Source organism: Anoplopoma fimbria, chromosome 12 (genome assembly GCF_027596085.1).
Source record: "Anoplopoma fimbria isolate UVic2021 breed Golden Eagle Sablefish chromosome 12, Afim_UVic_2022, whole genome shotgun sequence".
In the NCBI taxonomy this organism is placed as follows: Eukaryota; Metazoa; Chordata; class Actinopteri; order Perciformes; family Anoplopomatidae; genus Anoplopoma; species Anoplopoma fimbria.
The window spans coordinates 21,469,497-21,482,504 of NC_072460.1; the positions used below are offsets into that span (position 1 = coordinate 21,469,497).

Here is a 13,008-nt window from a genome sequence, read left to right on the forward strand (position 1 = left end):
CTTTTTTTATGAAAAAAAATTCGGCATACTATACGATGACTTTTTATGACTTTATTCGACAGTTTGTACTATGGGCTGTGGCACATGAGGTAGAGCGCTTGTCCCGTAACCACAAGGTTGGTGGTTCAAACCCCTCTACCGGCAACATGTCGAGGTGTCCTTGAGCGAGACACCTAACCCCAAGTTGCTCCCCGGGCGCTTCACTGCAGCCCACTGCTCCTCCGGGATGGGTTAAATGCAGAGAAATAATTTCCCCATTGTGGGACTAATAAAGGCTTATTATTATTATTATTATAATTATGACTTTTTCATTGCTTTTTCGACATACTATACTGTGATTTATTTTTTGACGTATACAATGATTGTTTTTCCTATATGATTTTTTTTTTTAAAAACATCGCCATACTGACTATACTATGACTTTCATGACTTTTTTTCAACATGCTATACTATGACTTTTTTTCATCACTTTTTTGAACATATTTCACTATGACTTTTTTATGACTTCTTTTCAATATACTATATTATGACTATTTTCAACATATTATACTATGGCTTTTTTATGACTTTTTCAACATACTATACAATTACTTTTTTTTATCACTTTTTTGACATACTATACTTGGACTTTTTTCAACAAGCTATACTATGACATATTTTTATGATATACCATATCATGTCTTTATCTTGCAGAAAGTTATTGAGCAGAGTTTTAATTTATTTATTTTGAATGAGAAGAAGGATAAAGGCTGTTCACAGATCATTGGAGTGGATTCAGTTTGTTGGCTAGTAGGACGGTTGATTACAGATTTGGATCTTAGGAACATCTTGAGGGAATATATTCAAAATTGGCAATAAAAACCACAGGGCACAAAACACGGTAACAGAGAGGCAAAGCTAGTTTATTTATTACAAGTAGTGGAAATGTAGCTAGCTTTACATGTAATGTGCAGTTAACAGCAGTATTCAGTACTTCATTACAAAGACGTTGACTTGTGCTAGACACCGCTGCTGTCTGAATATTTTCAAATACAGAATGAACATCAGCAGCTTAAATAAACCTAAAAAACATGTAAACAAAAAGGGAATGAAGCTCAGAAGAAGGCTACTAAACAAGACGCAGAGCTTGTTTTGTTTGTCCATAAGGACACTTAAGACTATTCCAGTATGAATGCTTTGAAGACAAAACGCCTGCATTGTCCTTTTATAAACCACAGAGTCTATCTAGCTTAAAGAGGAGGCAGAAAGAATACGCAAGTTGTAAAAAAAGAAATTCCACTAAGTGTGATTAATAACTGCAGTCAAATCATAATGGTTTTACAATCACAACGGTTATTAAGAGTGACAGCTGGTGAACAATCATTCCTGTTGTTCCTCGTGTCTGCGGTGTTCAGTTACCATCTTTGGTCCTCTGCTTACGCTGCCCGAGCATGACTCAGCTGAGTGTTTTGTTGTTGCTCTGCTATTGTTATTCAGTCATTCCATTTACCATCCTGACAGCCGGACATGGAGCTAGCTCATCAGACATGTTATTTTGTTCTCAACATTTTTTTTGATCACCAATTTTTTTGTTCCCTCTTCCAAATGACTTGGTCCGACCTCTCAAATAAAACATGGAAAAGTTGCTATGAATGTATGAAGAAAACTTAAAAAAAAAAAAAAAAAAAAATACCACAGAAACTGCAGTGTAAGCCCATGATGACAGCATAAATGTATCATTATCTTCTAAATGTCTGATGAACTGGTTCCAAGGAACAATTGCCATACCTGAGAAATAATAACTTGTTTCTGCTACTGCGATGGATCCACATAGTGGAAACGACTCCTTCCTCAAAAAGACGCTCCAGCATTGTAACATGACACGGCTCACTTACCCCTCCTGCACCCCTCCTACAATCCTACCTCTACTCCTCCCTTATCTCATCACAGCTCACAGTCTGTGAGGGTTGACCCATTTGTAAGTGCCTTCATAGCGAAATCCAACTTTCTTTGCAAGTTCGTCTGCTTCTGCTGGGCCCCGGCTGTAAAAAAAAAAAGAAAAAGAAAAAAGAGAAACAATCACAATCAAAACTCTTTATTAAACCCCTTTTCCAACTGAGGGCATTGTGACAACATTTCCTACCTTCCATATTTGTAAGAAATGGGTTTGGGCTTCTCTCCGTCTATGTGATGGAGAAGAGGTGTGAAGATCCTCCATGCTTCCCTTAGTTCATCACTGCAAAGACAAACAATTCAGCATGCGGTGGAGGACATTACATCATAGCTGTATGTAAGGTTTTTAACAATGGTTTCCTTCATGCTGAGGCAGAGAAAAGATGCACTTTGTCGTCATCTAGTGCGAAGAACTGGTAGGTTCACTGACAGGTTTAGTTTACAAGCAGTAACATAAAGACAACACTAGTGAAAAACAAAGACAGACCTGCGTACAAAGTGCATCTGACTCCCACAGAAGACGTCCAGGATGAGACGTTCGTAAGCGTCTGGAAGCTTCACATCCTGGAAACAAGACACAAATTTAAAATTGTTACTTTCTTGACTTGAAAAATCTGGCTAAGCAAATTGAAGATATAGATAGCTACGTTATCTTTATTTGTCATGTTATTTAAATCACTTGCTCCATGCATAAACAAATCAGCTTGAACATGCCTTGTATCTGCTCTTGTAGGTGAGGTCCAGCTCAGTCTCCTCTGGGCTAAAGTAGACGCCAGGTTTCTTGCTCATCATCTTGGCGTAGACGGCCTCGTTGGGCTGCACGCGCACCACCAGCTCATTCCTACGACACTGATCTCCAAAAATGTCCCCTGGGACATCTGTGAACTGCAGCCGCACCTCAGCTTTCCTCTCATTCAGAGCTTTTCCACAGCGGAGGATGAAAGGGACACCTGAGGAGCAAAACATTTTTAATGCCAAAGCATTATGAGAGAGCACGGGAGAAATCAGCGGGATTTGTTTCTTTTTAAAAGGTCATGGTGTGTTTACCGTCCCAGCGTTCATTGTGCACATAAAGTACAGCCGTGGTGAAGGTGGCCTGAGTTGATCCTTTAGGAACTGTGGGATCATCAAGATAACCCAGTTTGGCGTCTCCCTCCCCCTCTGGATCCCCCACATACTGACCCAGCACCACATCAGATATGGTCACTGGAGTGATGCACTTCAGCACCTTCACCTACAAAACCGAGCACAAGAGAACAAATACCCTCCATTAGAAACATAAACCGTGACATATCTCACCATACTCATACTACTGTTTGAGGAGGCGCTGAGAGTGTCAAGGGTCTCTGGGAGACAATTTTGTACCTTTTCATCCCTGACATCATCAGAGCTGGTGGAAGCTGGTTTCTCCATGGCAACCAGGCAGAGCATCTGGAGCAAGTGGTTCTGCATGACATCGCTGATCAGGACAAAGGGAACAGGTGGTCACACAAAAGACGACAAATATTGTACTTCTGATGATAAACAAACAATTCATTAATATTATTGTGTAATATATATTTTGTCTGGATGGAATATACATTTGAGGTCGTGTAGCCCTTTTGAAACTATGACTGTAGGAACTATTTCTTACTAAGTGAACGCTGACCAAATCAGTCAATTTCTCACAAAATGATCAGACTCTTTTTCCTCCTGCAAAGCAGCAGGTAACCATGGTAACCACATTATATGACAAAGATACACAGCACACTCACACCTACAACTAATTGACCGGATCTGCTTCTATTTATTGAAGGTCATAAATCTGTAGACAGAAGCAAATGCCCAAACAAACGCACGGCACAGAATTGTCGGCTTTATTGACGCAGCGATTTGTTTGTTTTATTTGAATGGAAGTGATTGAATGAGGAGCCTGATACCTGGGAGATACGGTGGTGTTCACAGCAGATGAAAGGGACAGCAGTGGTTGATATATTATTTGTAGATTACTTTAAATAGAGGTAAGAATCCTAATTTATAAATACTAAATAGGGGGATGTTAAAGGGAAGTGTTAACTATGAGAACAGTTCACAATATACAAAGCCGTATTTCAGTATAAAAGCTCCCGTTACTGCTCCCTGCTCATTCTTATATAACTTGAACTTTAAAACATTTAACTTTAACATTGAAGTTTAAAGACAAACTTTAGGGATTTGTTTTCCTCCACTCACCGGATGATGCCAAAATCATCAAAGTAGCCTCCTCGTCCCTGAGTCCCAAACGGTTCTTTAAAGGTGAGAACAACACAGGCCACGCTGTCCCTGTTCCAGATCGGCCCGAAGATTCGGTTCCCAAACCTGCAGTGAGCATCACGTTATTGTTCTCTGCTCAGCGGGGAACACGTGTGAACTCAATCACACACAGTGCAAAAAGACTGCTGTTCGTGACAACATGCATAAACAATCTTCTAAGGTTTTCTTTTTATGATATTCACAGAGGCTTTTCTAAACCTCAAACCAGCTGAAACTGAACTGTTGCATAATTTAATTTACCTTTGAATGAAAAGAAAAAAAGTCTCATGTCCACACAAAGAATTCAAAGCTCAGGGAGAAACACAACACTTCTAAGAAAGAAATATGTGCTGGTTAGTTGCGGTATTTCAAAAGGCATAATTGGTGTTTCAAGACTGCTCTCTCCAACATAATAAAATGTTATTTTTCATGCATTACTCATTCTCCCAAATAATTTGCAAAATCTGACATATCTGACCCAGGTTACTTTTGTGAATACATCTCCTACACAGTTTATTGTTGCTGCTTATTATAAGTTCAGGTCAGGCTCTCTTAGATTTTGTTCCTCTACACATCTTCACCAGCAAACATTTGACGATATCCCATTTAATAAGCAAATGCACTTAATAAAGCACCTTCATCTGAGGATGATTTTCTTACCTGAGCACCATGAGGTTCTGCACCATTTCCTTGCCCAGATAGTGGTCAATACGGTAGATTTGATCCTCAGTGAAGAGCGAGGAGAGGTGAGTGGACAGCTCTTCAGAGCTCTGGAGGTCGTGTCCAAACGGCTTCTCTACAATCACCCTGTTCCAGCCTCTACACAACAGATATGCGCACACACACACACACACACACACACACACACACACACACACACACACACACACACACACACACACACACACACACACACACACACACACACACACACACACACACACACACACACACACACACACACACACACAGAGAGAGGAAAAGAAACATGTCAAGTCCACTTTGATTGAACTCAATGGCACAATAGTTGGACACAACCGGGTTTAAATTGGGTTTTCTGATTGTATCTGAATTAAAAGTAAGCCAGGCAAAGATCACAAAAAGAACATGATGATAGAAGCTGTTGAGCATCACTTGTCTCCTCCATCAGACCTACTTATGGTATAGGATATAGGTTGCAGCGTAACAAAGCAGAAGTAGTGTACTGACTTTTTGCTCATACAGCAGTGCTTGATGTTCTTGGTGACGTCGTGGTAGACGGTGGGCGGCAGCGCCAGGTAGAACAGACGGTTTGCCTCGGATCCTTGAGGAAGAGACAAGATGTGCGTGTCGAGTTTGGTGAAGGAACTCTCGTCTGCATATTTCCCACTGATGTACGTGTTCCTCTTAAAGAAGGCCGCCAACCGCTCTGCGTCTTTATCCGTCACCTGGGTCAGAGGGCGGGAACATTTACACATCCGCGGATTTAATAAGGATGTTTAAAAAAATGCATGTGTGTGAAAATAATGGAGGCCCTAAGAGCTGAGGAAAAAGATGATTAAGTAATGAATAAAATAAATGAAATGGAAAAGATTTGTTGCATTTCTGAAAAGACTTGTGGTCTAAAAAAGGACTGATGGGAGCTGACTTAGTTTAACCACTTGGTGGCAGCAGAAACAAGCTGTTCATCCAACGCCGACATATCGTCACCTTTTAAGCTCCCATGGAGAACTTTCTAGTGGGTTTATAGACCGTTTTTGCTGAAAACAGCTGCCTGCTGTGGCTGAAAAGTAGGCTATGAGAGTGGAGGGAATGAACCAAAACAGTAAAGTTGCAGATTGTAGAGATAATCAATGCGCTGAAACTCACTATAAAGCTCTCTAAAGTTGAATGGAGCTGCAGATTAAGGTGATAAATCTCTGTATGTTCATTGGCTTAAATTCTTAAAGCGTTGATGGAGGGAGGAATGGACGAAGGACCTGAAGACATTATTTTCTTTCTTTAAAAGGTTTTTACTTACATAGTGTTTGGATACTATTTTTGCTACCGTTTCCTCTGAATACCTCGAATCTCCCCTCAAAAAGATTTATCTGTAAATTGCATCTCAAAGGTCCAGTTTTACCTTCAGGTATGGCATGCAAGAAGTCCGAATGGCATCAACTGTCAGGTCAGAGCGAGCAAAGCCCACAAAATACGTCTGCTCAGGGAGGAGGCCGTCTCTGTACAACCACCTGGGAGAGAACAGATAAACATATGGATCAGACTTCAGAGGCTGCAGTCCAGATTAGAAGACCATCAGTCCTCAGACTGTGCTTCGCTATTGAAGGTTCATCCTTTCACTGGGGTCAGAAGTTCACTCACCATAGAGTTGGGTAGATTTTCTTCTTAGCAAGATCCCCCTACAGGTGCAAACACACAATCAGAAATATGAGTTCACCAAATAAACGTAGGTCACAAACACAATCATTAGGTGTCGATGCTGTGTTTTGTTTTACCGTGCACCAATGCACTTTGTCAGTGTGGTAATTTATTTTCCATGACACAAGCTGCTGCAGCACCACAGGTCACACAGTCTGGGTACAGGTAAGTAGGCTGCTTTGGCTTATTTGAGGTTTGCGCAACCTTAGTAATCCCACTGAGAGCAAATGCCAACCACCAACTGTGTGCCAACTGAAATCATGTTGAAGAACCAGTTGCTCAGTGGTTTAAGAGGTAATGTGTCGGTTTGTCATTAATTTGGTCTGGAATGCGCAATGTCATAACACAACACAAGCGAAGGACAAACCTGTTGAACAAACCTTTCATATTATTATGAAGCTGAACAGCTATACATACAGTATATCATTAGTATCAGTAAGTAAATGTTTGAATATGTGGCATGACTTGAAGTTAACACTTAGTGATAAAAATGAAAAAGTATGCTGAAGTTCAGAAACACACACGTATCTATAAAACAAGTAGGACCGAAGTGAGATTACACACAGCCCAGCCCTTCCTGATCAGTCTGTGCCATTGAAAGAGAAAGCTGACTGTCAGTGACACTGCAAAAAAAAGCACTCTCATTCCCCAACTGAGGTAACAGTGAAAGAGAATGAAGGCCACAGCCAATGAATGACTGCAGGTTGACTAGATGTTAAAAAAAACTGGACAAACGGGAAGAACCAAAAAAAAAAAAAAAAAAAGAGTATTTTAAAAAAAAAAAAAAGTTTTGCAGAAATTACTGTTTAAGCCTTGAGAAACATTAATATAGCAGCAAACAACTTTGTAATGGCTACTTGGAGTTTCCCATAATAGTCGACTATTAAAACCACTAGTCAACACTGTGCACCGTTGTTAGCGTAACGGTTCATCTGTGGTTTTAGCACGATGTGGTTATAAAGCTTTGGGATGCGTCTACAGCACGTATGCAGCCGGGTGTAGTTGTTATGTTGTCGACAAGTAATAGTTGTCATGCATGACTTTAACACTGTGCAATGAGGGGCGACAAAGCAGCAGACATGTTTGTCGTCTGATAAGTCTCAATATTATTGAATGCACACAGAATATACAGCTGTATTTGGTATCATGTGTTTTTATGTACCATCTTAAATCCTTAATGTTAAGGTTTCTGTGTAAATTTCATATGCCAGGCTGAACACGTGCCGTACTTTGTGTTTACCTTTTTAATACGGCGCTGGACTTCCCCTGCTAACCTTGTGTTTAAAGTCACAACACTATAAACTGTGGATAATTCCCGAAGGCAAAGTCTGCAGAATTGCACACTTACGTAAAGTGTGAATAAAGAGCTAAAGATGTGGGTAAAGGAGCCTTCAAGCACTTTGACGATTTGACAGTGGGACAGGCCTTAAAGACCATGAGTCTGTGTGTGTGGACCTTGGGACAGGGTCTTTGTGCTGTTAGCACTGTAAGCTTCTAGCTGCAGGTTCAGCCCTTGTCATGTTAAGAGCAGTGTGGAGGCAATAGATGTGCTTTGAATTCCATATAAAGAACCTTTAAATCATAGAAACAGATAAGTGAGAAAGAGCCACATTTGGTTAGACTGAAACGCTGGTAGGGAAGAAGAATGCAAAGAGAGAAAAGTTGTGTAACAAAGAAAGGAGGAAACGGTTCTAAAAATGCCCGAAATGATTTGAGTTCCTCAACTTGACACCTGACCAGTATGAGGAAATAGAAAAAGCGTGAAAGGAGGGCCTTTCTTATCACATTACTGGTATGGATCAACTTATTATTTGTTTTATATATATATATATATATATATATATATATATATATATATATACACGTATACATATATATATACACACACACACACACATATATATATACATATACACATATATATATATATATATATATACATACATATATATATACATACATATATATATACATATACATATATATCTGCATGCAGTGTCTTGTGGCTTTGTGCCCTGGGTGCTTATTTATTTATTTTTATCATAAAAGATAGTCTGCACATTTTCTTTGTATATACATATGTATATTATTTTATAGTTTTCACATCTTTATATATCATTTTATTAATTTGTTTGTTAAATACATATTTCTTCAGTTGAAAACGAGTGGACATGTAAAAATCTCCTTGAAAAAGTTCTCTTTTAAAGTTCAAATCTTGTTTTTCATGCCTAAAGAGCAATAAAAACACTTGGTAAAAAAATCCTGACTGAGGTTGTCATAATTCATGCATGAAAGGGTTAAAAATAATAATAATGAAAACCCTTTTTTTCCCCCTGGGTCTCAGGAGGATATATAAACAGGTGCAAACACACAATCAGAAATATGAGTTCACCAAATAAACAGAGATTACACACAGCCCAGCCCTTCCTGATCAGTCTGTGCCATTGAAAGAGAAACGCTGACTGTCAGTGACACTGCAAAAAAAAGCACTCTCATTCCCCAACTGAGGTAACAGTGAAAGAGAATGAAGGCCACAGCCAATGAATGACTGCAGGTTGACTAGATGTTAAAACCTTGTGTTTAAAGTCAGGAAATTAATTATGTCTGTGACAGTGAAAGTCACAAACTTGGTTGATTTATTCTTTGCTACAAAATTCTAATAAAATGTTTGAATTTATCACTGTATTTAATCTAATGAAATTTATTATACAACTATTATATATTATAAGTGATCTAGTCTGTGTAAATTCTATAAACAGGTGCATTAAAGGGGTGTGTTTCATTTAACTAATTTAATGAGCAGAACAATGGTTTTGCAAGGAATTTGCTTAAGACTTATGTTTTACCCAGTCAGAGGTGCTACTCAATATTTAATTGATAAGCAAAGAGGAACCTTGAGGTTTTCACTGTCTCCATTTTGGACTTTTGAAAGCTCGGATGACTGTGTGGTGCTTGTTTGCATAAGCTTGGTGAAATCAGTTTCAACAGTTCCGTAATCACACACATGATGTGCAATAATTGCAGTACTTTGCAATGATTTCAACACCCATTTGTTGTAATTATGGCCAACAAGTCTTACCTAAGGGGCCTGAACTGTTAATGTGCCAAAAATAATAAGGGAACACAGAGAAAGGTTACATGCTCCTGGTTGGTCCAGAAGATAAATTATTTAATGAATCCAACAGTTAATTTTGTGTGATTAAGACTATTCATTTCATTTTATTTCTTAAGTGTTATTTGCATGATCAGTTCCCTTTTTCTTAACATCTTAAATATATAATTCACGGACTACATTGCGACTCCTCCCCCCCTGCTCTTACCGATGCTCCCATGATGATGAAGATGTGATCGGACTGATGGAACTTTTCATCTTCATGCAGCTCCTTCCTCAGCTCCCCGAACACCTCAGACCGAGAGAGGGGGAGTTTGCTCATTTTCTCTAAAAAGCAGACAAAAAAAACACCTATAAATAAAGATTTTCCAACGTTCTTTTACATGTTAAACCAACGTCAAGACAACACATACAGACAGCACCCTACCTAAAAGGAATGTAACAGTGTGTCCAGGCTTGCATAATAATTAGTATGTAAAACACAATGTAAGATTGATATACATTTGGCTGGTGGAGGAACTGCATTGGATACAATAAAAAAAGAACAAAAACAAAACTACTAGAGGTCTGACGTTTTAGTTACAAACCATGTTTAACTTTGCATTTCAGCTGACATTTGTCAAAGGCATGTTGCACGGTTTAAATGTTTTGGCTACATTTGTCTGACTGATCCAGGCAGGGACTGATTTCCATTTATTTCTGAATGGTATGAAAAGTGGACTGTTGCCAATTATTAAATAAAAAGAAAAATTTAGGAAGAGAGTCTGTGAGTCGTTGAGCCCTGCGTGAATCCAATGAACTTTTGCTCCTGGCTGGTAGCGCTCTAATAATCCTTATATAATCGTTGCAGTTCAGGTGAAGCAGTGCAGCGTCTGATTTGAAAAGTCTGCACAGCCATTGGTCAATGTGTAAACGACAAGATTTTCATACTGAATAGATACAAACTGAATGGTACTGAAATTATTAGGTCATTGTCAAAAGGTGATATACAAGAGAGAAAATTAATTGGCAACATTTCTGATGATTAATTCATCGTTTCAGGGTTTTTTTCAAGCAAGAGATCCAAACATTCACTAGTTTTAGCCTCACAAATATGTGGATTTGCAGATTTTACATGTTTTATAAAAATGTAAATATCTTTGGGTTTTGGACAGTTGGACAGACAAGCGGGCCATTTGCCTCGGTCACTTTCTCAGAATTAGGTTGTTTTAACCATTTTCTGATATTTTAAACACACTAGTCCTGTCTTTACAATTGATTAATCAAAAAAAAATTATGATTTACCTAGAGCTGCAACAGTTAGTCTATGAATTGACTGCAATGTTAAAGAAAAGTACCAAAATGATCTGATACCAGCTTTAAAAACGAGAGTATTAGCTGGTTTCCTAATCTTCTATAATCTTCTAGGATTGTAAACTGAAGAACGTTGGGTTCCTAATTCTTTTTCTATTTATTAAAAACATTCATAAATAAAAAGATTAATAGAGAAAATCATCGTCAGATTATTCAATAATGGAAATAATCATTACCAGTAGCTGAAACCACAGTATTATAATCTCTATATACTAGATTATATTCAGGACCTCTGCCCTTCTTTATGTTTTACGTCTTCTATCTTCAATCTTCATTACATTACAGTCATTTAGCAGACGCTTTTATCCAAAGCGACTTACAATAAGTGTATTCAACATAGGTATTCAAGAGCACTACTAGTCACCAGAAGTCATAAGTGCATCTCCTTTATTAAACAAGCATCTAAGAGCATAAACCAGAGCAAAAGTACAGAAACAAACTAATATGAATACAATACTTGCATGTTTTCTTTACATTTAGTTGTTGCATTGTTGTTATTTTCATAGACTGCCCTATAACATTAATTGTTGCATTGTTGTTATTTTCATAGACTGCCCTATAACATTAATTGTTGCATTGTTGTTATTTTCATAGACTGCCCTATAACATTAATTGTTGCATGTTATTTTCATAGACTGCCCTATAACATTAATTGTTGCATTGTTGTTATTTTCATAGACTGCCCTATAACATTAATTGTTGCATGTTATTTTCATAGACTGCCCTATAACATTAATTGTTGCATTGCCCTATAACATTAATTGTTGTTATTTTCATAGACTGCCCTATAACATTAATTGTTGCATTGTTGTTATTTTCATAGACTGCCCTATAACATTAATTGTTGCATGTTATTTTCATAGATTTATAACATTAATTGTTATGTTATTTTCATAGCCCTATAACATTAATTGTTGCATGTTATTTTCATAGACTGCCCTATAACATTAATTGTTGCATTGTTGTTATTTTCATAGACTGCCCTATAACATTAATTGTTGCATGTTATTTTCATAGACTGCCCTATAACATTAATTGTTGCATGTTATTTTCATAGACTGCCCTATAACATTAATTGTTGCATGTTATTTTCATAGACTGCCCTATAACATTAATTGTTGCATGTTATTTTCATAGACTGCCCTATAACATTAATTGTAATTGTTGTTGTTATTTTCATAGACTGCCCTATAACATTAATTGTTGCATGTTATTTTCATAGACTGCCCTATAACATTAATTGTTGCATGTTATTTTCATAGACTGCCCTATAACATTAATTGTTGCATTGTTGTTATTTTCATAGACTGCCCTATAACATTAATTGTTGCATTGTTGTTATTTTCATAGACTGCCCTATAACATTAATTGTTGCATGTTATTTTCATAGACTGCCCTATAACATTAATTGTTGCATTGTTGTTATTTTCATAGACTGCCCTATAACATTAATTGTTGCATTGTTGTTATTTTCATAGACTGCCCTATAACATTAATTGTTGCATTGTTGTTATTTTCATAGACTGCCCTATAACATTAATTGTTGCATGTTATTTTCATAGACTGCCCTATAACATTAATTGTTGTTATTTTCATAGACTGCCCTATAACATTAATTGTTGCATGTTATTTTCATAGACTGCCCTATAACATTAATTGTTGGTTATTATTTTCATAGAATTGTTGCCCTATAACATTAATTGTTGCATGTTATTTTCATAGACTGCCCTATAACATTAATTGTTGCATGTTATTTTCATAGACTGCCCTATAACATTAATTGTTGCATGTTATTTTCATAGACTGCCCTATAACATTAATTGTTGCATGTTATTTTCATAGACTGCCCTATAACATTAATTGTTGCATGTTATTTTCATAGACTGCCCTATAACATTAATTGTTGCATGTTATTTTCATAGACTGCCCTATAACATTAATTG

The 13,008-nt window shown here is 37.4% G+C and overlaps 1 protein-coding gene across 2 annotated transcripts in view; it reads right to left on the bottom strand.

The window, feature by feature from the left end:
- Positions 1–876: 876 nt before the first annotated feature.
- g6pd (glucose-6-phosphate dehydrogenase) overlaps positions 877–13,008 on the bottom strand; it is a 12,970-nt gene continuing 838 nt past the window's right edge. For both annotated transcript variants that reach the window (XM_054609446.1, XM_054609447.1), the window contains exons 2-13: positions 9,921–10,039; positions 6,544–6,581; positions 6,305–6,413; positions 5,413–5,630; positions 4,864–5,022; positions 4,144–4,269; positions 3,298–3,391; positions 2,980–3,166; positions 2,647–2,882; positions 2,420–2,496; positions 2,123–2,215; positions 877–2,021 (exon numbers count right to left, since the gene is read on the bottom strand). In XM_054609446.1, coding sequence (XP_054465421.1) covers positions 1,931–2,021; positions 2,123–2,215; positions 2,420–2,496; positions 2,647–2,882; positions 2,980–3,166; positions 3,298–3,391; positions 4,144–4,269; positions 4,864–5,022; positions 5,413–5,630; positions 6,305–6,413; positions 6,544–6,581; positions 9,921–10,039 — 1,547 coding nt within the window. In that variant the 3' untranslated portion in view covers positions 877–1,930. The remainder of the gene's footprint in view (positions 2,022–2,122; positions 2,216–2,419; positions 2,497–2,646; positions 2,883–2,979; positions 3,167–3,297; positions 3,392–4,143; positions 4,270–4,863; positions 5,023–5,412; positions 5,631–6,304; positions 6,414–6,543; positions 6,582–9,920; positions 10,040–13,008) is intronic.